Source organism: Castanea sativa, chromosome 12 (assembly GCF_040712315.1).
Source record: "Castanea sativa cultivar Marrone di Chiusa Pesio chromosome 12, ASM4071231v1".
NCBI classification, from domain to species: domain Eukaryota; kingdom Viridiplantae; phylum Streptophyta; class Magnoliopsida; order Fagales; family Fagaceae; genus Castanea; species Castanea sativa.
This window is the reverse complement of record NC_134024.1, coordinates 5,196,144-5,224,079: the sequence shown is the minus strand read 5'-3', so window position 1 is coordinate 5,224,079 and position 27,936 is coordinate 5,196,144. Positions and strand designations below refer to the sequence as shown.

Sequence of the window (27,936 nt, the reverse complement as noted above, 5' to 3'; positions counted from 1 at the left end):
CATGGAAGAAGAAATAACAAGTGATTCTAGGCTTGTAGAGTTGAATGAGCACAATAGTGATAATAAAATGAAGGATACAGTGGATCTGAAAAATAATGAGTTGAATGAAGATAATGTTGAGAATGAAAAAGAGGAAACAAGAAAGGTAGAAGATAAAGTGGAGGATCCTGTGTAGGAATGTTGTTTGGTTCCATTGATGATATCATGGAATATTTTACAAGGTATGGTAATAAAAAGGGTTTTGCAGTGGCTAAAAGAACATCTAGAAAGGGAATTGATGGGGAGGTGGAGTCTTTTACTGTAGCTTGTAATCGTGCTGGAAAGCAACAGATTAAAGCTAGCAACTCACTTAAAGCACAGCCACAATCGAAAACAGGTTGTAAAGCTCATTTTAATGTGATTCGATGCTTAGATGGGTGGATATTGAAATCCATGGAACTTGACCATAACCATGGATTAAGTCCAAGCAAAACCCGATTTTATAAATGCAACAGAGTATTAAAACCACATGTGAAAAGATAACTTGAGTTGAATGCTAAAGCTGGTATTTATATGAACAAGAATTTCAATTCATTGGTGGTTGAGGTAGGGGGGCATGAAAACTTGCCATTTCTAGAGAAAGATTGTAGAAACCACATGGATAAAGTCAAGCGTTTAGAGCTCGGGGAAGGAGATGTTGTAGCAATGAATAAGTACTTTTTAAAAATTTAAGCCAACAATTCTAACTTCTTTTATACGATGGATTTTACTGAAGATGGTCGATTAAAGAATGTATTTTGGGCAGACGCAAGAAGTAGGGAAGCATTTAAAGAATTTGGTGGTGTGGTTAGATTTGACACGACGTACTTGGTTAACATTTAGAGCATGCCATTTGCTCCTTTTGTTGGAGTAAACCATCATGGACAATCGATATTGCTAGGATGTGGATTGATTTCAGGTGAAGATACAAATACATTTAGATGGCTATTTGAGTCTTGGCTTATATGTATGTCTGGAGTTCCTCCTAGTGCAATAATTACAGATCAAGACAAGCCTATGAAAAAAGAAATAGCGATTGTTTTTCCAAAAGCACGACACCGATGGTGCTTGTGGCATATCTTGAAAAAGATGCCTAAAAAATTTAAAGGATACAGAGAATATAAATCAATCAAATTTTGTTTGAAAAATGTTGTTTATGATTCCTTAACAAAAGAAGAATTTGAAGAAAGGTGGGGTAGGTTCATTGAAAAATATCATCTTGAAATCAATGAATGGTTACTTGAGTTGTATAATGAAATGTTTTATTGGGTGCCTGCCTTTGTGAAGGATACATTCTAAGCAGGAATGTCAACCACACAGCAGAGTGAAAGCATAAATGCATTCTTTGATGGGTATGTACATCATCAAACAACCTTGCAAGAATTTGTAGAACTATATGATAAGGCTTTGGCAAAAAATGTGGTAAATGAAAATACTGAAGATTTCAATTCATTTCAATCATCCATACCATGTTTTACTCATTATGCTATAGAGAAACAATTTCAAAGTGTTTACACAACAACAAAATATAAAGAGTTTCGAAAAGAGTTGCTAGGGAAGGTTTGTTGTAATTTTTCTTCATGTAAGGAAGATGGTGTTATTTCAGAATATGAAATACGTGAAGATGGAGCATTTGGAGAAAATTCCCAGCATGCAACCTTCCTTGTTTATTTTAACAAGGATACCAATGAAGTAAATTGTAATTGCCGATTTTTTGAATTTAGGGGAATATTGTGTAGGCATCAAATTACGGTGCTCTTTCACCTGAAGATTGATCAAGTACCAAACAAGTATATCTTGAAAAGATGGAGCAAAAATATTAAGAGGAGCCACACCAAAGTTCGCATCAACTATGACAATTGGCTTGTCAAACCTGAAACACAACGCTTTGATAAGATGTACAAAGTCTTCAATGAGGTGGTAGACTTGGCAGTAGATTCTAAAGATAAGTGTGAGAAGGTGGTGGCACGAATTCTTGAATTAAAAGAAGAGTTCAAACAAGAAAAACTTGTTTGTGGAAGTAATGAACTCATTTCTGCAGGTATTAATTGTTAGTTGATTTTTTTTTTTGTCTTATTATTTTATTTTGCATCATTTTTGTGCCTACTTGTGTATTAGGATTGCACTTTTCTTTACTTAATCAAAATAAAATTTCAATAGGTATTCCTGCAGATTCAACCTCATGTGGAGATGATCTTGCAATTTCTAAAAAGACTAAAAACATACTTGATCTAGTAGTGGTTAGACAAAAGGGACGACTGCCATCTAAAAGGAAGCAGTTAATAGTTGAAAAAGTTGTTAGAAAAAAGGAGGAAAGGAAAAAAGAAAAAGAAAACCAAAGTAAGAGAAATGAATTCAAGAAAAAGAAGGTTTTAGTATATTTCTTGTTGATTTTAAATTAATAATTGTTTATAGTATTTACTAACTATTATTGTTTACATTTTGTAGATAACTACAAAGGTTGAGAATGTGTCTTGTACAACCCCTACTACGGGATTGAGTGTGCTTGGAGTACAAAAGAGTTTTAACTTAAATGTAGGAATCTTTATTTTGTATCACAAGGAAATTAAGATTTGGTTTAATCGTTTAAGTTTATTGAATTTTATATTGTACATAATGTAGGAGTTGGAACTACAACAGTCACAACAGATTGGTAAAGAGAGTAATGAAGAATCCCTCATGTGGCCAAAAATTAATTGCCCTCCTAATATCATCGGGATGAGTCCATATTATGGGCTGCCAAATATGCTACAAGGAGGAAACTCGCCATTTCAGTCAAGTATGATTAGACAAGTGGTTGGAATGCAACCATTTAGTTACCATGAAAACACATCTCAGGCATGTACTTATATACTTTGCTATTTTTATGTGTTTCTGATTTTTTTTTTTTTTAGTATAGGGTTAATTGTTTGTCTATTTCTAAATATTGTAGTGTTCTCTTTACAATTAAAGAACTCATGAGACTTAATTTGAATTATAACTTATCATGTTTAAATAATTTTTAAACTAAATATTTTCAGAATGCAGAATCTATAGTGAAACTAAATGTTTTCATTTTGTCTTTTAGGATAATTCTCCACTCCAGAAGGCATGTTATGATTTGTCAAATGAGCATCCAAGCAATTTTATTGGGAAGTTTGGTACCAATGATGTGACAAAGGTTGGAAATCCAAAATTACACGAAGATGGAAGGGGCAATTAGTTTGTTTATGATATATAGGGTCATAAGATAGTTTAAACATGGGAACTTGACAGTTAATATTTTTTTCTCATAATGTAGCCCATTGGGCAACCTTTTGTAATAAGGTTGGAACCTTCTCTAACTCTAGATCATTAATGTAAAAGTTCTTTTTAAATGCAAATCATTTTTCATCATCATCTATTTTTACATAATTTCTTTCTCCTTTGCTAACATAGGTTGGCTAATATTAAAAAGCATAAGTCTGTTGCAAGATAATCTCTCTTTATTAAGGTGCAAAGATGATCCACGATAGGTGACAGATTTTGAAACCAAACAAAAGCATCATAGCTAGTATTGCCCATCTTTAACAATAGTTGTGGTAGTTAGTTATCATAGAAATGATATATATCGTATCACAATAAAGGAAAAAAATAAAATAAAACAAAACAAAAACAATCTTCTAGAACTTTATTAACCACAACTGGTTTTACAATATCCACTTAAAATTATAACAACTAATTAACAAAAAAAATCTAATAGACTAATTCTATGACTAATATAGACTCTTATTACAAAGAAACGGTAAGTATACAACACAATAGGTGACCAAAATATATATCAACACCCAAAATAAACAAATACATCAAATGATTGCAAATAGCAACTTTGGCTGTATTGCATTCCATTTTCCAAAGCCAGCACTTAAGCATCCATGCTTTATGATATCCACTAGAGGAAGTACATCTTGAACAAAACCCCACTTGAATTGGTGCTAATAGTAGCAACATTTCCTTCCAAAGCCAGAATTTGAGCTTCCATACTTTAGGAGATCTACAAAAGGAAATACATTTTAAACAACACCATAATAGAATTTCTTCACACTCTAACCAATAGTTTCCAACATATCTAACTGTATCATGTCCACAAAAGCAATTAAAAATTATGAGAGGAAATAGATCCCAAGTGATTGGTAGAATCTCAGAAATAAATCTACTCAAATGCAACCCAAAAAAAAAAATTTATTTTAAATACTTTTTGCAAGAAATGACTCCTTCAACCCTCTAGAAATATCCAGTGTCCTTATAGAGACTTGATAAAAACTGATATCTGATATTTGAGTTTAGCAAATTCTTGTATGTCTGACCATAGAGTTTCTGAGCTAACATTCATAAATGACGACTGATTCTTCCTTGCAGACGCCCCACCTTTAAACCTTCCTTGCCCCTTAGAAGGCTTTCCTGAAGATTGATGGCCTCCTTGGTCCTAAAAAAATATGAAACATAAAGAACAGCCTTGGGCCAAGATTTCTCCATCAAGAGTAAAATTTCATTTTACTATTTCCATTAAGAAAATTGAGTTAATTTAGTAAATATTTTAGATTCTAAACATCATTTAATATTTCAAGAAAAAATTTAAACTTTCTTCTGAAGAAAAAGATGCAACTTAATTACTTTGATTGTTGGACAATTACAATGACAGACCACAAACTGAGGGAACATATGGCCTCAAGAGTTAGCTCACAAAAAGCTCAAAGCTAAAAAGCAGTAACAACCAAAAAAAAAAAAAAAAAAGAAATCTTGAAACTATTGATCCATGTGACACATACCTTTTTCTGGGTTCTGGACTGCATATTGTTGGCAGCAACTTTTGAGCCAACAGCTTGAACACTTCCAAAAAAGCAGTTGAAGAAATGTGTTATAGCTGGTGCAATATCATGATCCTCTATATCTCTCAAAACATCCTGCTCAAGATGGAGTCCGTTTAATCAGGATAGAAAGGGAAGAGTGGATGTGAACAGGAAATGTGTTTCCACATGCAAGTGTGCAAGTTATGCTAGACCGCCCTCTTGTAGGCAAAGTTGATGGTGTCTATCTCTAACACCAACGGCAGGAAAAAGATGTCACATATTACAAATGAAATAGTAACATGCTATACCTCTTTGCTAATTATTGCCTTGAAACTGAGGAATTAATGGGAACAATGTATACATTTTGTAAAATCATTTATAAAGTAGAAGCTGCTTAGATTATGCTTGCCACCTTGAGGATGTGCTTTGCAGACCTAACAACAATCTCATTAAAACAAAGATCCCACAAATGAGGTAAATGTTTTGTCCCATCAATCAGCCACCTGTAGCAAAGCTCCAGACATGTCAAAAGTAATACAATCATTTGCAGAAAGATATAAAGGTTATGAACATGACAGCTTTAACACAAACAATAAATTTCAATTCAGGCATTGATTTATATATATTTTCCATAGTTATATGCCAATATTTAAGCATTCACAAACGCTTACTTTTCCAATATAGCGAACATCAATTCCATGAGCATGGAGTGCTTCAGTTAATGTTTGTCCATCCATAGGTGAAACTTCAAGCGTGCAAAGATCTTGTACACACTTTGGAAGCGCAACATTTCTAAGATATGAACTCACTTACATTTTCTTCATCTTCTGCTATCTCCTGGTGAAGGCAAAGGGCCAAAAAACATATCAGATATTTCTTTTCATTTTTTCATTTTTTTTTTATTTTTTGGCTGAAAATTCGCAAATTTAGAATCCAATAATCTTGACAAACAATATTAATAGGTTCAAACTTGCCTCTTGACTCCCAGACAACTTAAATTCAGTTAAGACATTAGGGTTGAAAAGAATGTCCTCATGTGGTTCAGTTTCAGCTTGGGAAGAAGCACAATCCTTAACATTCTCATCCCTCCCTTCTTTCGTTACATCCTGTGAACAGAAACAGAAAGAACCACATACTGAAAATTACTAAGAGGAAATTCAGGGCACAAGCTATTTCTTATTATAATATAGACCGAACAGAAATTGAACTGGTCTTACATGATGATAGTAACATAAACATGTGATTTATAGTTTCATGCCCAAATCCAAGTAAATACACAATTCCTTAAATGAAACCGCCATAACTACTGCACCCACAGGATTTTTTTCCGTTAATTAATTTTAACAAAATATAAAAATATATACTCCAATTCAACCTTGGAATTTGCTAATTCTATTACAATAACAACTCAATATTCCAATAAGAAACAAAATCTGAGAAAGGTAAAGATATGTGGGTCTCACCATTTTGAGGAAGATAGAGAAGCGACGACGATGTGCGACGGCAGGGAGAAGAAGTGAGCGTCTCTGCCTGTGCCTCTGCCCTTTGCCTCCGTCTCCATCTCCGTATCCACCTCCACCTCCACCTCCGCCTCCGGTGTGTGAGAGCAAGATTCTTCCTCTTACAAAACCCTTCCTTTCCCTCTTCACCGAAATCTGCTTTGTTTTGTATTCTCATTTTATTTTCTTTTTGTTTTCTTTTCCCTAGTCAGATTATTTAAGTTGTGTTTTGTGACTTGGCAGTGACAGGTAAGTAATGTTGTAAAATTATTGTGGACGTAGCATTTCTCAAAATAATATATCCCACAACACCACCACCGCCTGCACTACACACATCTGAAACCACTAGCAACCCATAATCTACCATCAACACCAAAAAAGAAAAAAACACTGCAACCCACCTCCATAATATTGGAATATTCAAAACCATCTTCACTCTCCACGTTATTTGAGTTTAATTTTTGTTAATTATTCAGCAGAAAAAAAAAAATTGTTAATTTTTTTCGCGAAAATCAAAGATTTTGGTTTAATAGTTCTAATAAACTACAAAATCCAAACAGATTTTGCCCAAAGCTTCTGAAGAATTTCAACAAGGAATATATATTTTCCAGTGCATGCATGCGCTTCATTTGTTCTCTACAAAAGGTTAGTTTCAATTTTTAAGTAATTTACTTCAACCTTATGTTTAATTAGTTCAAGTTTTTGATTCATCATATTCTATGTGGCTGTAGAGGTGGAAGCTTATGAAAATGGAGGTGGAAGAGCCATAGAGGAGAGAGAAACGTGTAGTGGATGAGAAAGAGAGAGCAGAGAGAAAAATATACCTATTTTTGGGAATAGAGATAGGAATGGAATGTTATAAATAAGGATAATAAATGAGATTCTTATCAGAATATTAGCATTAACGAGTGCATTTTTTTGACCGTTAGATCTAATTAAATTCAATGGTTTAGAAAATGTGTAACTCTTTAAAGTTACACCAGGTGTAACTTGAACCCATCTCATATATATATATATTTATTTATTTATATTTTAAATTAATGGCCCATTCATGTAAGTGAGAAAATAGAAAGATGATGTGATTATAGTCACACCAAATTATCCAAGTCATGCTATATAATAAAATAAAATTATATTTGTAAGTGCACAATTGTATCCGGACCCAAAAATGAATGTTGGGCTTAGGTCCAATGAGCCTTATACAATAAAATTTGTACAGTATGGGTTTGAAATCTAAGCTCGGGATGTTGAAAGTTCGATTAACAGGCTAGAGCGTTACAATTTGTGCAGATGATGAACAAATATGACAAATAGATCTCCTCGGACGTAAGCCGAGGACGATTTGTATAAAATATTCCCTTTCTAGGCCAAAGTTTACAGTCCTAAGTTCCTATTTTTTTCTCAGCAGAAAGTGCTGATCCTTTTCTCTTTCCTCTCTCATCTCCTTATATACTTCTTCCTCTTCACTGTTCACCCACATGTCATACAAATCTTTCCCTTAGATACTTGTCCCATCCACCACCTTCTTGAAGTCTTTAAATAATAGTAGGAGGGTTGAATTCTATTGTTCAGAGGTCATTTCCCCATTAATACGGCTAGGGAGGTAGATGCAGGGTCTTTAATGTGGAGGCATCAGCCTTTTCCCTAGATATTTCTATCACATCCTTGTGTCTAGAGAGTGCTTGGATCATCCTCTTACCCATCAGTTTTTCCAGAATTTTGCCTTTAACCTTCTTGGCAAGTCCCGGGGTCATTGACGGGCCTGTCCGAGGAGACATTCCTCCTCGGACAACTCTTCGGACATTTACAGTGCAGACTGACTTGTGGGCCTGGAGGCCTTAATCAAAAAACAAACTGGTACCCGTCAATAAAGGCCAAAGCCCAAATGTTTATTCGGGAATTTTTACCCCCCACAATATTCTTATATATTATATTTATAATATAATATGATAACATTTAACAATGAAAAAAAAATAACAACTTAAGAAAACAAAACCAAATTGCATCAACCCAAAGGAAAATTCTAAAGAACACAAAATTTCATCAACATAAAGTAGAGGTATAAAAAATAAAAATAAAAATCCACAAAAAAAATTTGAGAGAGAGAGAGAAATAACCTTTTTTTGTATGGGAAAATATTATAGAATGAGAAAATTGGAAATTTATAATAAGAGAATGGAGATAAGATGAAGGGATTAAGGAAGAGTTACATTAAGGTTAAAAGTAGTAGAGAAATGAAAACGTAAAAGGAAGGGGTAAAGGTTGGAGGAAATGTAACAGTAAGGTAAAAAATCAATAAGAAGAAGAAGAGTCAAAAAATAAGAGAAAAATGGTTGGAAATAAGTGGGTGATGTGGCCGCTAATGTGGCTCAACTGAAGCGTAACAACAATAAATGCTACTCTTCAGTTTTTAGATATATATAGATATAGATTATCTCTTCTTGATCCTTCAAGTAAACATCTTTTTTCCCCTTTGTTCTCTTTCAATCACAAATTGTTAAGTGGATAAAAAAAGGGAGTAAAGGTGACAATGGTAAGGATGCAGGAGTAACAATTAGTTTTGAATATATCAATTGTGTTGCTTTGTACAATGCTAATAAGTAATGTGTACTGGAATAGTTCTTTCACGGACAATCAAATGGTGGATTCAATGGACTTAAAGGACGTGTTATAAATTCAAAGGTCTCAAGTTTCATCCATTGCATTATCAGTCTATAACGTTTCCAAGGTGTCTCATGGACAAAAAGTAAAATAGTTTAACTAAAGGCTAGAACACTACTATCAATCATATATATAGACACACACAAATTACTTAAAATAATCATAGAATGCACATAATGGATTGGAACAATCAAAACTCCTCGTAATCAATTATATAGCATAGAACACTCGACGTGCATAACTTAGTACACACTCGCATCCATTATGCTGAGATGCCCTCATGCCACATAGTGCATCAATGAGTTTTTTTTTTTTTTTTGATACCATTCAGAAAGAAAAGAGAGTTACAAAAAGGTCTAGTTGACCATACAGCATTGGATTGGCATAGAGGTTGCCAATTTAGCTAGGCTGTTGACATTACTAATTACAACCCTTGGGACACACATTGTGTGAGTCTGTCAACAAAGCTCTCTCCTGCCAGCTGGGGGTGCATTTCCTGTTGGTGACATTAACAGCTCTCCTACTATCACAAAGGAACAAAATATGGCTAAATCCCAAGCTCCTAGCTTTGATAGCTGCCTCAATCATTGCTTCCTGGATGGTTATTGAAACTACTTTCCCTGTATAACTAACTATCCCCTGCATAACAATATCTCCTTGCATGCTCTTGGCTTCATAGGCAAACCCAGATCGGTTGAATTTCTTCACTCTATCTGCTGCAACTTTGATGATGAGCTGCCAAGGTCCTCCAATTTTCGGATCAGGCCTATTGTGATCTGTGCTACTGTGAGAGGATGTGGAGCAGCAACTATGGGCTTCTTTGTACCTGCACATTAGAGATTGAGCAGTTAGTATGACTTCTAAAGGATTAGGTTGTTTTCATTCATGAACCACTTGGTTTCTGTGAGACCATATGGTCCAAAGAGTGGTGAAAACGGCTTGAAGGTAGTGCATATTATCCTGCATCATATCCTTATGATGTTGCAACAACTTCCCAATCCATTGTTGAATGGAGTAACAATTAAGATCAGAGGTATGAACAGCCAAAGAAGTGTCATGCCATGTAGCTCTGGCAAAGAGACAGAAGAGGAAATAGTGGGAAGAGGATTCATCCTCCCCATCACACACACGGCAGGAACTGTCTACAGGAATACCCCTATTTTTAAGGGTAAGATAGGTAGGAAGGCTGTCATGGAGGAGTCTCCACACAAAGCTACAAATTTTTTAAGGGGACCTGAACTTTCCAGACTAGATGCCACATATATTCACCAAGATTAGTCCCTTGAGAGTAGATTATATGCCTTCTTTACTTGAAAATCACCAAATGAGGAATGCTTCCTGTTCTAGAAATTGGTAACCTCATGATTTCAGCACTGATAGGTTGGGGGGCATAAAGCTCTAACTAGACCTGGCTTCCATGAGTGAGTAGAATAATCCATCTCCCTTCCCTAAATTTGCTATTTTTTTGAGTAATGATGCTTCTCCAAAACCAGGAGTGGTGTGGTTTGGGTAAGCAATCATGGACTGAATTATGAGGAAAGAATTTTGCCTTAAAGCTTTTGGAAATAAGAGCTTGGGGGTTCTGGCAGTGCATCAATGAGTATTGATATCTCCACGCACTCACATATTTCCTTGAGCCATATATGTTATTCTTATGTCCCAAACCAAGTGAAATATTTGAACCTGCACATTAGCGAGTATTGTACTGGTATTTCCACACATTCCTTGTCTCCAAATTAAGTAAAACGTTTGAGATTACACGTTTATTAAGTAAAAAGTAAAGTTATAGTTATCTTCCTAAATTTTTTTTTTTTTTTTTGAGAAAAAAAAAAATACAAGATCACACCACTAAGTCAACTCTAATATCATTTACCACAAGATCATTTGTCACAATATCCTAAAATATTATTTACTTAAAAGAATCAATCTAATGCACGTACAACACAAGATCACACCACTAAGTCAACTCTAATATTATTTGTCACAAGACTCAACTTGAGAAAAATGTGATTCATATATTGTAATTGCATATATAACTTAGTTTGAATGTCTGATGTGGCAACTCAGCACACGCTTATGCAATGCCTTTAAAGTCCAAGTTCACACTCAAATACAAACAAGTTGGATATCACATTCCCCTATCTCTACCCCTCCAAAACTACAATAATATTAGCCATGAAATTAGTATATTCTTGTAATGTTGGTTGAACAATGTAACCACATAATTATTCTGACTTCTTCCTTTGTTTTAACTATTCTAAGGTGTCTCCTTGAAGAGTAATAATAGTCATAAAAAATATTCTTTTGTCCGAAGTGTTTTATGAATGGGTACTATGATGGATATGGATTGAGTCCAATCATCAGTCACGTTTATTTGGTATTTAAAATGAATCTCTGTAAGATCAAGGTGGGTTTTGTTTTGGGCAACTAAAATTAATCTCAATTCAAGAATATGTGTATCTTAATCAAGAAGATTGGATTAGCTCCAGACAATCATCTAAACAAAGGTGTACATGATGTTCAAAGGATTCCAAATAAATATTTTCATCTCAAGGACATTGTAGGGGCAGCTCTTGGATCCTAGGCCCAACAGGCAACAAGACTAGAGCCCAGAGGTTTGGTGGGCTTCAATAGAAGGACCAACACACACAAAGGATTAAGGATAGTAGGAAAACGAAAAAAATTAAGCTGTATAGGAAGAAAATCACTTCTCGGCAAAGTCTAAGGAGAATAGTTCTAAAACATATTTCTGTTCTAAATTGCTACAGTATTTTCTCCCACCATTTTTTCAAATCCCTTGCCTTTGGAGGGTCTCTCACATTATTTAGCTCCCCTTAGATGATTTTGGTCCTTCAGTTGTTGGTCGCCCAGGCTACCACTTGAGTGTTTGTCCCATCAGACACCTTCCCAAACACCTTATGAGTTGCGGCAATCAAGGCAGCACTGTTCAAGGGTCTTCTCCACATAAATGCAATCAAGAGGTTTGGTGAGAAGCATTAAATGTGATGACAGCCATCATCTCTTTAGTCAAGGTTGGTCCCTTCCCCGAAATTCTTTCTCTTTAGTGTGACCTCCTCTAATAACATGCCACTGAAGTGGCCTTACTATTTGAGGACGTAATCTCATCGGAGCTATAGTGGCCTCCTCGACATCAAGTATGACCCGTGACATAATCTCTCTATTAAATTTCTCTACCCCACATACATGGAAACAATGCCAGTATCAAATTAATAGCTTCAAATGTGCCTATGGAATTGCCCAAATACTTACTAGAAGAAGCTATGTACAAGCTCTTCTTAATGCAATGGAGTTGACCAAATATTTACTCCAAAAAGTCTAAACAAGACCATTCAAAAATAAAAGATGTCTATAATCTTGAAAATCCTCTGGTAAATTTATAATAAACTCAATAATGTTTGAAAATCTTAAATCTTAAAAATAAAAAAATAAAAAAAAAGGAAGTTCAAGTAACATATATTTCTTTTGGCAGACAAAATAGCTTAAGCAAAAGTCAAAATTAAAATTTAAAAAAAAAAAAATCTTATTACGATGGTATCAACCAAACAGATTAGAATTATGCAAATAAAAATTTCATTATTTTTTTATTTACTAGAAAATGATTATTTAAATACAAAGTTTGAGAAGTGAAAAAAAAAAATAATAATAATAATTTGTTTCCATGAGAAAGCAAAACACACCCGCTTCCACGTGATTTGTTTATAATTGGCCCAAGTTTCTTTGGTCAGCAAGCTAAGGTTTCAACCATTTCCTTTTGTAATTATTTTAATATACTTACTTATACACCTTGCAAAACAAGTAAACTTGATCGGCAAAACCCAAATTAGAAAAACCCTTTGCTCAAAAAAAATTCCTAATTTCATTTCATTTCATTTGGGCCAAATTGCAAAGGCGGCCCTACACTATCCCCAGAAAATTAGCTGCTTAAGACAGAAGCTTCAACTTAGCTACTTAGCTTTGCTGTCAAACTAGTAAAAGAGAGCTGAAAGTTAGAAAATCCAGGAAAAGGTTTTACTAGGGCTTTTCCTTTTCCAGAAAAACCCTTTCATATAACAACTATTTCTACTAGTAAACAGTACTAGTAATACCCAAAACCCCAGAGACCAAGAAACTTGAAGAAAAGAAAAAAAAAAAAAAAAATGAACATGTTGAAAGCCAATTCAATGAGATCCCTTTCTCTTAGACTCCTTCGCCAATCCGCCATTAACAACACCACCACCACCACCACCACCACCACCAATGCTCTCAGACCTTTCTCTTCTTTGATTCTGAAACAGACTCAACTCTCCAATCCTTCTTCCAAGCCTATCCCATTTCCCCAATCCCCTTTCTCTTCCTCCTCCACCATCCCAGTTCGCTTTCTCCGCACTGGTCGCGACCAAGGCACCAGGTACTTACATACACCTACTATTGTTTGGATTCTTTGTTTTTGTTTGATAATTGGGTGTTGATTTTTTTTGCATTTTGTGTGAGGAAAGTTATGAGATAACTCCGCCAGTGAATTGGGGGATTCGGATTGTGCCGGAGAAGAAGGCGTATGTGATTGAGAGGTTCGGGAAGTACGTGAAAACTTTGCCCTCTGGTATCCATTTCCTGATTCCTTTCGTCGATCGGATTGCCTATGTCCATTCCTTGAAGGAAGAGGCAATTCCCATTCCTGACCAGTCTGCTATCACTAAGGATAATGTCAACATTTTGATTGATGGGGTGCTCTACATCAAGGTACTTCTTGAGATTTTAAAAACTGGGTCTTTGTTATTTTCGTGTTTTGGTTAATGGGTTTGCCTTGTTTTAAGCTCTATTGGGTTGAATTTTATCTGGGTTTGTTGTTGTTTGGATTGTTGGTTTAAGGGGATTGCTTGGTTTAAGTGCCTTTTTGGTGCAGATTGTGGACCCTAAGTTGGCATCTTATGGTGTTGAGAATCCCATATTCGCAGTGATTCAGCTCGCGCAAACAACAATGCGTAGTGAGCTTGGTAAGATCACTCTCGACAAGACGTTTGAGGAAAGAGACACACTGAATGAGAAGATTGTGGTTAGTTTGTTTAGCTCAAGTTGTTTTTATGGTTTTGTTTGTGAAAATAGTCTGGCATGTGTCTACTTTGTATTTACATAATGCATTCTTGTTTCAATTTTCTGTTTTAGTTTCTATGATTAAAACTTATGATTCAGTGGATTCAAGCATGTAAAGCATACCGTTGATACGAATGAAAAACACGATATGAAAATCTAAAAATTTTCTTCTTTAAAATGTTATCATAATGGTGTTAATTGTAGGAAGTCATTCTATTTTCTTGGTTTACACTTTGACGGATGCTTGTAATTTGTGTACTTGATTGTATTGGTCCCTAGTTGTATACGTGCTTGGGTGACTCTTTTTTCTGAGTTGAGTAAATTTACATTACTTATCACCAAAAAACACACACACACACACACACACACACTCTAGTACACCTCCTACTGTTACTCCTAACCTAAGGAAAAATGTGTTTTGGATTCTATAAGGAAAATATTCCATGCAGTTCATGCTCATACCTAGATTTTGTGGCTTTACTTATAAAAATGGCAGTAATTAATATACAACAACAACCAAGTCTTTTTTCCAAAATTTTGGGCTCGACTATAGATCCTTAACAGACTAGTCAGGCTAGGCCTTGAGTTTTCATTTCCACCATTTTGTCTATCATTCTCCCTTTTCCTCCCCACCCTCTTTTTTTTTTCTCTTTTTGGACACTAATATTCTTTGGGAGCTTGGGTGGGGTAGGAGTTGGGACTTGGGAGTAAATACTTTGTAAGTTTATTTCATTCGAACTTGATACCTTCTGCTATGAAACACAATTGGCTACATCAATAAATATGTGTTATAGAAATAAGGTTGGGCTGTTGAAGGTTATGTGAGGACAAGTCTAAAATAGGCAATAGGCTTGTGTGCATAAACTATGTTGCTATGTTCTAATTAATTGATACTTGAATGAAACCAATTATCATGATCTGGTTTGAATTCAGTTTCAACAACCCAGCTCCTGCTCCCATCTTTACCCGGGGGGGGGGAGCAGTTGGGTTCCTTATTCCAAGTCCATTCTTAATTTAAAAACATTTAAGTATTCTTTGGGCCTTTTGCTCTCACATTTATAATATTCCGATATGAAAAGTAAGTCAAGGTCATTTGTGGATCAGCAAAATTATAGGTTGGATTGTGATCCTACTAGCTCCCATGATCCCATAGAAATCCATACAATATGAATCCTCATCCTAAAAGATTTTAAATTCAAATTTCACCCTTTGAGCTTCTAGGTTCCTATAACCAAAAAAATTTAAGGTTGAGATCTGGATTTTGACAACCATGTATATGCCTAGTATTTGCATAGAAAATCAGATTGCGTTGCCTTGACTTGAATTCTGGTTTTTTGTGACTCTGTGAGTTGCATTCAGATTATTAGGATGTGTCTGCTATTTTGCTACTAACAGGAAATCATCTAAATTCCAAGGGATAGGTTTAAAATTTAAAATTTAGAACAAGTGGTTCAACAATGTGGCTGCTTTTCCCTGCAGTTTTCTTCTTACTGTATTTAGAGGTTGCAATACTTTCTAATCTGTTTACCAATAAGCCTTGAATTTAATTTGGGTTCTCTGCTGTTTCAAGATTTTTTTGACAATTTCATAAATTAATTTAGAGAAAAAAGGTAATAGCTTTTTTGTAATGGCTTCATGTTGCAGGAGTCTATTAATGTGGCTGCAAGAGACTGGGGCCTGCAGTGCCTCCGTTATGAAATAAGTTAGTCACTTTTGGCTTTTGTTCTTGTAGCCGACTTTTCGTTGTAATTTTCCCACATCATCTCTTATACTTGCTTCACTCATCTTCCTTCAGGGGATATATCTCCTCCTCGTGGAGTGAGGGTAGCTATGGAGATGCAAGCCGAAGCAGAACGAAAAAAGAGAGCTCAAGTTCTTGAATCTGAAGGTAATGAAGCCAGTTTGATATGCCATGTTGTTCCATGTGGTTAAATAAATATACTTAAGGGTGTACTGATGATTTATGGTCTGTTTGATTTATCTGTAAATTTGATTGAGCTTAGCACCTTTCACTATTCAAGTAGGTAGCGTGATGCACTTATTTAAAAAAAAGAAGGTAGCCTGATGCATTCTTGGAAATTAATGCCCCTTTACAGGAGAAAGGCAGGCCAACATCAATATTGCTGATGGGAAGAAGGCTTCTGTAATCTTACAATCAGAAGCTGCAAAGATGGATCAAATCAACAGAGCACTCGGTTCGTTATCAGTTTTGATATAAATTTAATGCTAATTATATGCAAATATCTTCTTTTCTTTTCTTTTTTTGGACATCGTAAGAATGTTAGTGCTGATATCTCCCTATCAGAGGCTCTGCTATTTCTTATTATATCTATAGAGTTATATACTTTTAGCATGATCCTAAAATAAAAATAAAAAAAATTGCATGACTTCAGAATACCTAAGAAGCACTGACAGAAAAAATACAGTTGTGTCCTTGTCGGACACATACATGCCAAGGATATAGCTGCCTGTATGTCCATAGCGTGTCAATAAAAAAAATTAAAAAAAAAAAAAAGATTTTAAATATGGAGGTGACAGAAACACAGTAACGACGCTTGTTCAACATGGGGCCAAAAAAGACTGACCCTCAATGATCACCCTCTCTTGATCTGGTTTTTCTCACCTGATCTAGACTCATTGATGCTTAGAACAGTCAGATTGGTGCTTCTCGAAGCTCGGCACTCCGGCCACCCGATCTACTTTCTCAAGTCACGTCTACTACATGGTCTGTTGCTCTAAAAGACAAGTGGGATTGTTAAAGCTATTCATTACTGAGACAAAACTTTTTTTTAAATTCCAATGGCATTTATGAGAGAGAGCTAAGAATTCTGAAGAAATCACCATCATCTGGAATTTGCTCGGTTGAAAATTGAGCTTTTTTTTCTAAAAGTTTTATTTTTGGTTTTCTTTTCTCTGCCTTTTTACATTTCAAGTTTTAATTATCTCTTTTGTGGGCCATGAACTTTCTTGCCAAGCCTGTCCTCCATTATGTTTATTTTCTTTTGTTTTTCAACGTTATGATTTGACTTCTATGTTTTTCCCTTTTTTATTGTTAAACACTTGTTATTTAGTGTTTTTACTTTTGTTTCTCTCTCTCTCTCTCTCTCTCTCTCTCTCTCTCTCTCTCTCTCTCTCTCATTGTTATTATTACAACATTGTTTAGGAATTATTAAACTTCTGACTGTAAGATTGCAGCACACATGTTTATTTGCACTCTAAACATCATTCAATGGGTATCAATGTACTTCCTTGCTATATATTATTGCTTTTAAATTCATTTTCAATATGTTTTCAACCATTTTGATGGTTATTACTCATTTTTAATTCCTAAAATAAATATAAAATATGCCTAAAAATATATATATATATATATATTTAACTAATTAATTGGTTGTCATATCGTAGTTTTTTCAAAAATTGCCATGTGGGAGTGTCCCGTGTTGTTTCACCATCTTATGCTATAATGACTTTATTAATTAAACTAACCGGAATGCACACTTGGACAAGTGAAGCTGCATATGGCATTGTAAAAGGTAGTTATTCGGTTCAACCAATTCTCGATGAATGCTTCCATGTTCTCTTGTATGGCTTGTCACTATAAACTTGTGAAGTGCTCTGCTGAAGCCCTTGTTTTCGTGACCTATCCACTAATCTATATAGCTAACGCATATAGAAGGGGCAATACCGTGGATTATTTTAATGTTGATGATCCTTTAGCAGGGTAGATTATTCCCATTTCCCATAGAAATCTTTCGGTCATCTTATCAACATTACTTATTTATCAGGTGAGGCGGAAGCCATCCTTGCTAAAGCTAAAGCAACAGCCGAAGGACTTGCCACTGTCTCAAAGACCCTTAAGGAAAGTGGAGGAATAGAGGTGAGGTCATTCAATGCTCTTGAGCACATATACAGTAATGTCAATTACATTATTTGATTTCATTTTCTTCTGTATAAAGAAAGAAGAATTACTACATATTTTGGAGTCCAAATGTCCATTTGAATCTGTTTGAAATCTTGTTTCCACTGTTGGGGGCTACTTCTGACAATAGTCACAATATGGGTGTAGTTGGTTCACACTTAGTTCTCCATTCAGAGTACAATGCTTCATCTTGCATGTTTGAAAGTGTTGAAGGAATCAATCATTGTACTGATTGAGCCAGTGACTGCATGATACAGTACAACAACCGGATATCTCACACACTTGGCTTTTCCTAGCTTTTCATTGTGGTTTGAAAGGCATATTATTAGAATTTATTTTCTCTGGAGTAGTCCCAAAGTTCCGTGCTGCATTATTAAAGTGCCTATACTTGCAGCATTCACTGCTTCTGTAAAAGGGGTGCAGCTGTGTGGTTTTCTTATTAGAGAAGTATTTTTTTTACTAGTCTTGCTATGTTTTCTCTGTCTTAATCAACTTGAGATATCTTAAAGTCTTGATTACTGCAATTTTGACTGAATCCATTCAGAACTCCTTTGTAATTAGTGATGTCAATATATGTTCACATACATGATGCATGTTAAAAGGTTGCTCGCATAGATGTGGATAAGGGTTAAACATTGTCTAGTTGTTAGACATTCTTATCTTTGCAATTTTGTACCCTTTCATGTTAGGCTTGCATAGGTTTTTTGACAAGTCTAAACATGTACAGAAAATTTTATATTCTTCGTTTTGTCCCTCATATGGAATATGGCAATATTCATTTGATGATGAGAGGATGTGAAATGGCTTATCTGTGGAAAAAAATAAAAACAAAGGGACATGCAAGAATTGATGTGTTCTTGCTAATGAGCTCTAGCTCAATTGGTTCTCCCCCCCCCAAAAAAAAAACTTATAAGTTCTAGGTGGAGGGTGAGGTAGTGGTTTCAAGGCCCATTAAGTGCATGTATAATTTCCCAATCTACACTAAAATCTTGAATATTAAGGTAAAATTTTCATTTTCTTGTACCCTCAAAAGGTTTAATAAAACTCTGAAGGGGCTGATTCTGGGTGCATTAGTCTTCCAAAGGCCCAGCATAGATGTGATTCATAATCAGAAGTGATGGTGTGGTGCATAGTAGTTATGCAATTGCATGCATACTACTAAGACTGGAGTTGGGAACTAATATTATGGTCTGTTTTGCAGGCAGCTAGTTTGAGAGTAGCTGAGCAATATGTTCAAGCCTTCGGTAATATTGCCAAGGAGGTGAATAACAGACCTAATATCATAATACATATCTTTTGATGCTCAATTGTTTTTACTAAACTCTCTCTCTTCTTTGTGCTTTCCTATGTTTCAACAGGGCACAACAATGTTGCTTCCTAGTTCAGCTGGCAATCCTGCCAATATGATGGCCCAAGCACTCACTATGTATAAAAGCCTGATTGGAAATGTTTCCAGTGTTGGGTCTCATGATACCTCTTCCACTAAATTAGCAGCAGGTGTAAAGGGTGATGCCTCTGGAGAAACTGGTAATGAGAGCCCCACAACTGCTAAAACAACTGATACAGGTTATCTGGGCGATATCAAGCCAGGATTTTCGCTTCAGAGCCCCAATAAAGGAGCATAGAGTTCATCCCAGCCTACTCATTCTGGAAGTAAATCAAATTGTGCTACACTAGGTTTTATCAGTTTTGTGGTTGTCACTCTAATTTTACTAGTAAGTTTCTAAATTATTTGAAGAGAGGAAAGCTGAAAATTAGATTGATTGTTGTAGGATGCGAATTCTTCTGGCAGAGCACATTTCCATGTCAAATGGGCAATTAGGATGTCTCTTCTTAGATACCGGCAAAACTTGAGAAAAAGATTTGAGAATTTTTGGTTTCTGTTAAAACTTGCATTATTAGAGCATTTGCATAAGACAATGCAAAATAGAAATATTGTTCAATTTTACACATCCAGGCCCCAAAATCACCCACAATAGTCAAAATAAAGATGTGTAAATTTGCAAACTTGTTATAGTAAGAGCATTCACATTAGTTTGTGCAAAAAATTGTCTATTGTAACATAAGATCTTACTTTTTTTCTATGTTACATGTTCACTTTCCAAAACATTTTATATCAGATTATCTATTTTACACTACATTTTATTGAAATATTAATTTTCTTAATTTTTTTTAATTGTTTCTCCCTATTCACATGCAACAATCACCATCTACTCTTTTCTTTCAACTGTAAGAAGGATGGATTGATGTGGTTATTTTTGAAAATTGATTATGTAAAATAGAAAAATTAAGTTCTTATGCTAAAATAAATATGAATTTTTGTATAAGTTGATATGAATACTCTTATATTCCTTTCATAGAGTGATCGTACTTAAGGCTATTCTCTGTGGATTATTTACTGCATACAATAATATAATTGAGGCTTGCTCTGTGTGTACTACAACCCACAGGCTATTCTGTGTTGGCTTGGATGATCTTCAGAATTATTAGTGTCTTTTGACTCTTTGTTAGTCCATGCATTTTTTTTTTTTTTTTTTTGGTAAACGACGCTTGAGATTAACTAGGAAATAATAAGTCTATTACAACAAACAAGGTCAGCTTTATCTCTAGCCAACATCTCAGCCACCACATCCGATGGATTAAACAAAAAAAGAAAACTAGTTACATCAAGTTCAACTCCAAACCTTGCAAGCCAGTCAGCAAAGCCATTTGCTTCCCTGAACACATGCACCACCAAGGAGTTAGGGAATGTCTGCATCAGGTTCCTACATTCAGTTAAGAGGGGTTCAAGTATTAGATTGACCATTGAAGGCCTTAACAGAAGTTGTACCATAAACTCAGCATCCATTTCAATACAAATATTCTTAATCCCCAATTGCTTTGCCACGTTAAGCCTGTCCTTCAGCGCCCAAAGCTCTGCCACCGTGCTTGATGTGCTTCCCAACTTCCTCGCAAACCCACCTAACCAGCCACCATTACTGCTTCTCAAGACACCACCCCCACCAACCTTCATCGGATTCCCATACGTGGTTCCATCAGTATTTAGTTTTGCCCAACCCGTATTTAGTTTTGCCCAACCCGTAGGAGGCTTATGCCATTTCACTTGGACTTGCACTCTGCTAGACTTGTTGGGTTCATTGGAAACAATAGCATAGAACTCCACCCCTTTTTTTAGGCAAAGAGAACTCGTGCCCTCTTCCACCCTCCCTGTTTGAAATATTGCTTTATTTCTTTGCAGCCAAATTGTCCATATTGCTTGAGGAAATAAGATTTTCCATGGAACATGGGGTCTCGGGTAGGTATTGGAAGTCCCACAAAACTTTTTTAGCCACGCTTCCAAATTCAAACCAAAATATTCATGGTTGTTCTCCTCAAAACCCAAGTCTTTCCACACAGCTTTAGCCACCCTACAATCCCTAAGAGTATGTATGATGGATTCCGCCCCTTCCCGGCATAATTCACACGTTGGGTCAAGGTTTAACCCTCTTGAACCAAGAACTTCCTTAGTAGGCATGCTGCGATGAGTGCATAACCAAATAAAAAATTTGATTCTAGGGGAAGTATGCGCTTTCCACACCCATTGATGAGGACTAGTTTCAAGGTTCAACAGATTAAATCCTTTAGCTATGAGATATGCAGATTTTAGGGAGAAGGATCCATCTTTAGAGAATGCCGAAATTAACATGTCTTCTTGGGCTAGATTTGCTGCAATGGGGATACCTTTAATTTCTTGTAGGATTCTGTCAAGGAGGTCAAAAGAGATGCACTCCATGCTGTCCTTCAAACTCTTGGCCGAGACTTTGTCTTCTCCCTCAGATAAAGGGCCTCCAATTTGCTGCCTGAGTGGACCGGAGGGAAGCCAAAGTCAGCCCAAGCACTCACACTCACCATTAGCAACAGTCCATGCATTTACTGCTAAATGATTATGTATTTTGATTCTGACTCTCTGAGTTTCCCTCTAGTTGCAGGAGTGAATTGATTCTGTCCATTTTGTTTTCACAAAGCACATAAAATGAATCCAAGAGAACCAGAAAAAATGCTTCACGATATCATTCAAATCACAGGAAATGGATTTATTCTGTGATATTGTTGAAATTCTTCAAAAGCTTTTGCCGGGGAATCTAGTGGGCTTGTTCAGTTTCTTTGAATGCATAAACGCATTTTCGCCAAATCGAGGTTCTACAATCTGTGACTCGACTCGAGGCAGCAACCTTGCCGGTCATTGAATGACATGCGTTGACCACCCCCCACCCCCAAAAAAAAAAAAAAAAAAGAAATCAACTCAAACTCCATTCCCTATTTTCTTATCCATGAAACCTAGATCGTCCACCATGTTCTCCCAAGTCCCAACCAATTTTCCAATTTTTTCTCTTGCATGGATAAACTTTTCAACTGTATTAAAATTTAAAGGGATTCTTCATTAATCCATTCAAATATTTCAAATTCAGGAACCCTGAATAAATGGCTTGTGGATTTCCATGAGACTCCATTGCCATCCACTAGAGTTCTTACCTAGAAATCTATCCATTTTTTAAAATTTTAAATTAATTAAATTCAATTGTCACATCATCAAAATTTTAAATAGGTACCAAGTTAGTGGTAGTCATGATAAAATCTAATCCACAATTCAATATAGATTAATTAGATTTTCGGAACTCAACTCCATGGTTACGCTACCCTATATTTCTAGAAGATCCTAATCCGCCAACACCTATTACCTCCAAGGCTGTATAATAGATATTGCCCTAAACAGAAATCCTACAACATCGGACCATTTGCTTTTTCTTCTTTTACTTCACCTAACACATAGTTGGTTATTCTAGTGAGCTGCTCATTTTAAATGGAGACGCAAAACACGTTTAGCTAAAATCAAATTCAGGCTCTATTGGAACATATAGAAGCATTCCAAGCATCACAGCCTCCCAAGAAAGACTAATTCAAATTGCAATTTGTCAAAGGAAACCAGGTGAATGCTTGAACCAGATAATGCGTAAATCGGCTACCAAACAAGTGGGCAATTGCTTAGATGAGGCTGTTTGACTAAAACGATACACCTCTGCCCAAACTTTGAGCTATAATTTACTGCCCCAAAGTCACAATTCACAAAGGAAATGACAATGGATTCAAGCTCTAGCTAAATATAAATCCACACAAATGTTTAGACAAGTGAAATCATCAAAAATTTGAATCCAACTAAATCAAGATATTTGATGAGTCTTTGGCAGATAAACAGAAGTGGCAGAATGTGCACCACTTTCAAGTAGTCTTGTGGAGAAAAAGTTTATGTTTCCTTGCACATCTTGTGCTTATAATGCACAGCATTTCAAGTTGCATTGTGTTCTTAATGAACCATGGAATACTTTCATTTGCAATCAATATATCCTTGCAACAAAACATAGACTAAGAGCAAAATTAACATAGCTATGCAATTCAGTTAGGCTAAGGTATTGTAGTTAAGCTCTCTTAACATGTTACCTCTGTCCAACTATCTTTCTGCTACATTGCTAAATTTTCAATCGTCCCATTCAATGCCTCTGGTCTACCTCATACACCAGTCATGTCAATTTCTACATAATGTATTGATGTATGAGCACAGCTTCAATCGTGACATAACTGGGATGCATGTACAGTCAAGTGCAAGTCACGCTTTGTATAAAAAACTAGGGCCATTTTTGTTCCCAAGTGAGAGCAAAGAAAGCAGCGATGAGAAGATGTCTTCTCATCAAGATGGAGCCAAAATTAACACGAACATCTAAGATCCAAAACATAAGTAAACTAAAAGAGTATTCTAGGTTTTCTTTCCCCATCAAGACAACCTATTTCAACAAGCTAAACATAATGGCTTGTTGTTTTGTCCTCGTCATATTCCTTTCCCAGCTAGAGGATGATTAGCCTCATGAGTAAATTGAGACAACCTACTTCAAACTTACATGGAACAACAGCCTTGTAGCTTAGTGACATTGCCTGCTTCCCTTCATAAAGAGAACCAGGATTCAAATACAGCTTACAAGATAAGCCGGGATTCAAATACAGCTTATATGATAAGCTGATAGCAACTAAATTCAGGTATGGGTATCTGCACAGTACCTTGTATATAATTGAGACGGGACTCTAATCTTTACGCGCATTATTTTCACCTTATATCTCAACTTACAGCCAAAAACCAACCCAGAAGTTCATCAACAACCAAGCTTACTTATAGATATTTTTGTATCCATTTCATAACAAAATGTCATACCCAATTCACAAAGCTCCCACTTTAACGGGGTCAGCTTTACCCCCCAATTTATATTAGACCCATTTCATGATAAAACATTCTAATAACCTTTACGCACATAATTTTCACATTTATATCTCAACTTACAGCCAAAAACCAACCCGGAAGTTCATCAACAATCAAGCTTATTGCTATTTTTTTTGTACCCATATAATAAAACGTCATAACCAATGCAAGCTCCCACTTTTAACGGGGTCGGACACATTTCATGATAAAACATTCTAATAATCTGAATTACTCATATACAGAACAATGACAATTATGAAAACAAAGATTGAGAGCTGTGTTTATATATTCAACAAAAAGAATAGGAGAACAAATAAAAAAATAAAAAAATAAAGAAAAAAGAGCCGTATATATTTGCCTCTAATATTACATACAAGAACAATCGGTGAATTGAATCTCTACACACAAATTCTCAATTCATCTAGAATAAAAGAAACGAACAAAATGGCTCACCAAACCAATCAATTTATAGCTATCAGAAAAGTCCGAAAAGCACTGAAAACCCGAGAACGATGAGCCAGACGATATGAACGAGAAGGAGAGCCTGGCCAGAGAGAGGGCCGGGACCACCATTACCGACCTCACAGAATCCCAACTTCGCAACCTTGACACCGGCGCAAAGCGCGTCGGCGCAGCCACACCAGTAAGTCACGCCGTCGACGCCGCATACCGGGTCGGCCCGGAAACACTTAACGGGGCAGGATGCAGGTCCGGGTCCGGGTCCATTGGTGGTGCAGAGATCGTCAGAGGCGGCGGATTTTTCGGAGGGTAATCGGATGGCGGAGGAATCGTATTCGGATCGGACGGTAGTGATGGAGCTGACGGTGAAGACGACGGCGATGACGATGAAGAGGAGAGAGAATGTGGGTTTGGAGAATTGAGGCATGGTTTGGCGAGCTATGGAGGGCTCGCCTGAGAAAGAGAGAGAAACCAAAAGGAAATTGGGAAATTTGATTGATTGATTGGTGAACCCTAATTGAAGAAATTGGGAGTATTTTTTTTTTCTTTGGGTTTGGGGAAAGAATATAGGAAAGAAGGAATGTTAAAATTTGACGCGTAGAGGAAAGAAGAATCTAGAGAGAGAGAGAGAGAGTTGGTTGGGTTGTTGGCCGAACTGTAAAGAGGGAAAAGGAATATGAATATGATTATAATTTTAAAAAGAATGGTGGGCGGTGGGGTCCGCTTTTTTTGTTAACTGTTGTACAATTTTTTTTTTTTTTTGTCTGGAGCCTGGAGTTCAAATACTATTTTGGTTCTTGAAATAAAAGTTTGTTTTTCTTTTTGACAAAAAAAAAAGTTTTTTTTTTTTTTTGGTCTTTAAACTTTTAACAAGTTTGTTTTCATTTCTAAATTATTGAAATTTCACTTTTAATCCTTGAATTATTGTAAATGTCTCACTTTCATCTTTCAACTTTTATAAAATTAAAAAAAAATTGTATCCCTAAATTATTGAAAATTGTTCTTTTTTTTCATCTTTATTTTTGTCTCTAAGCTATTGGATAAACAAATTACAACCTTTAAGATTACAAAATGATATTTTATATTTTAGAGATGAAAAGAAAATTTTTGAAAACGTTTAGGAGTCAAAATTATATATATATATATATATATATATATATATATATATATATATATATATATCTTTTTAAACTTTTTTTTGAATTATTATTTAGATAAGAAAAAACAAGTAAAAAAAACAAATAACAAATGCCTTATGAACATTGGTTTAGGAAATATTTTTAGTAACTTTTTAATAAAAAAATAAAAATAATTACTAATTTTTTTTTGATAATTTTTTATATTTTTCATAAAAATAGTATCTAAACTTTTTAAAAATAGTTCATTTGTAATTTTTTTTTTTTTTAGAGTTCATTAGTAAATACTTCAAGGCATAAGTTAACTAGACCAAAGATACTCATACTCAATGTTTAGATATACACAACGGTCAATTTCTTTAAAACCTTTTCCGCTCTCTTTATATGTGTTTTAAAAATATTTAGTATTCTTAAAAATAAAAAATAAAAAAGTTTCACATAATTACTAATTACACTTGTCCTACATGACTTTCATGAGATGAACATTGCACTTTTCATAAGATGGACATTGACATTACGTCCTCTAATCTTCTTCTTATTAAATGGTGTTAAATTTCCATATGGAATATTCGTTTGCAAAATAGTACTTAAAAAAATAATAAAACAAAACAAAACCATTACTAACATCTTATCAATCAACCTAAATAGCTTGTAATACTCATCACCTCACCTAAATAGCAGATGATATTCATACACTGAGTTGATATTTTATTCTTAATAAGTTGTTAGTAGGTACTCCTTTTGGAATAAGTTTGGGTTTACACCTATAAAATTTGTATATACTCGTTCATTGTCCTTAATTACTTTTTTTTTTAATTATTAAAATCATAAAGCTTTCAACTCTCTAGAACGAGTCTGTCTATCCCATTTTTTGCTCTACTATAAATTCCACCAATAAAAATATTATACATGTTCACTTTTTTTGTTGTGCTCTTCGCCACATATTTAACATTCAATGTGCTATATCAAGGCTTTATTTTCTTAGAGAAAGGCTTGGATCTTAATTATACTACAATGACAACATTTTTGTATGAGCCAGGATTTGCTGCAACCAAGGTTGTAGCAGATCCTGCATAATATTAGACTTGGCAATATGTTAGAATGACACATGTTCAGTGCCAATTTGAAGAATTCTCTCTCTCTCTCTCTCTCTCTCTCTCTGCGCATGCGCTCGCACAAGATTTGCTACAACCCCTTTTCATATTGTATCTATTTAAAATTTCACCATGAGCTAGTTAAAAAATAACATTTTGGCTAAAATGCGTGTTAAGGGTTTGAGAACATATTCAAATGGACTCTTAATGAATAAGCCCACTATTTGTTATTGGATCAGGATTCTTCTCGGTCCATGTATGCTGGCACAAATGGGCATGCTATTTTAAATTTGTATTTTTGTTATTAGGAATTGGATAAACAGATAAAAATGAGATAAATTGTTAGATTATCTTATCTAATTGTAGACTTGTAGATAAAGATTGAGTTTAATAGGTGTAAGTGCTCGAATTTTGATGGCCCAAGCCCACTGAGAATAGTGAGGCTTTTACCTTCAAATTAACCCCAAAACAATAAAATTTGTATAGAGAGTGGGAAAATGACTTTGGTGTAAGTTAAATTAAGTATAGGACTGAGGTTGAAGATCCAAATATGAATAGAATAGAATGATTCCAAAGTGTAATTAAGATTAATGCATCTCTCGGGCAAATCTGAGGATGAGTTCTTATACAAAAGTTATTACAAGTTGTATCCTAGGCCCTTTTTCATTGTTCCAACTTTTATTCTTGTAACTATGTTTTTTTCCCAAAAACTCTAAATCCCCTTAGCTGGGAAATTCCCCTCCCTTATATACTCTTTTTCTTTGCATCATAACCCTCCACTTGTTTATCTCAAAGCTTTCCTCAAGACACCTGTCCCACCAAAGTTCTGCTGAAGGTGGTAGAAATGGCTACTTAGCTGTGAATCTACTGTTTAAGTGTCATTTTCTCATTAATGCAGCTGATAAGATTGTTGTTATACATTTAATGCGGAGGTAATAAGTAACATTTTACAAGAAACATCTTTCCAT

The 27,936-nt window shown here is 35.2% G+C and overlaps 3 protein-coding genes and 1 pseudogene across 5 annotated transcripts; 2 read left to right on the top strand and 2 right to left on the bottom strand.

Moving 5' to 3' along the window:
- The first annotated feature begins 1 nt into the window (after nt 1).
- Nucleotides 2-3,220, top strand: LOC142620066 (protein FAR1-RELATED SEQUENCE 4-like; annotated as a pseudogene).
- Nucleotides 3,221-3,662: 442 nt separating this feature from the next.
- LOC142618239 (clustered mitochondria protein-like) lies at nt 3,663-5,664 on the bottom strand. 3 transcript variants are annotated; one of them, XM_075791145.1, is made up of 5 exons: nt 5,498-5,664; nt 5,239-5,329; nt 4,806-4,940; nt 4,364-4,462; nt 3,663-4,030 (listed from the first exon to the last, which is right to left on the bottom strand). In XM_075791145.1, exons 1-5 carry the CDS (start codon nt 5,530-5,532, stop codon nt 4,022-4,024), a joined length of 369 nt encoding a protein of 122 aa, XP_075647260.1. In that variant the 5' UTR covers nt 5,533-5,664; the 3' UTR covers nt 3,663-4,021. The 3 variants fall into 3 exon arrangements, with proteins under 3 accessions (XP_075647260.1, XP_075647259.1, XP_075647261.1); XM_075791144.1 differs by having other exon boundaries at nt 3,663-4,462; XM_075791146.1 differs by lacking the exon at nt 4,364-4,462.
- Nucleotides 5,665-13,025: 7,361 nt separating this feature from the next.
- On the top strand, nt 13,026-19,885 carry LOC142621126 (uncharacterized). Its single transcript, XM_075794437.1, has 10 exons — nt 13,026-13,394; nt 13,483-13,726; nt 13,890-14,039; nt 15,722-15,779; nt 15,873-15,965; nt 16,174-16,272; nt 17,863-17,954; nt 19,198-19,257; nt 19,355-19,649; nt 19,769-19,885. Exons 1-9 carry the CDS (start codon nt 13,144-13,146, stop codon nt 19,619-19,621), a joined length of 1,314 nt encoding a protein of 437 aa, XP_075650552.1. The 5' UTR covers nt 13,026-13,143; the 3' UTR covers nt 19,622-19,649; nt 19,769-19,885.
- A 4,647-nt stretch (nt 19,886-24,532) lies between these two features.
- On the bottom strand, nt 24,533-25,387 carry LOC142618766 (uncharacterized). Its single transcript, XM_075791781.1, has one exon. It carries the CDS (start codon nt 25,163-25,165, stop codon nt 24,755-24,757), a length of 411 nt encoding a protein of 136 aa, XP_075647896.1. The 5' UTR covers nt 25,166-25,387; the 3' UTR covers nt 24,533-24,754.
- Between the last annotated feature and the right edge of the window lie 2,549 nt (nt 25,388-27,936).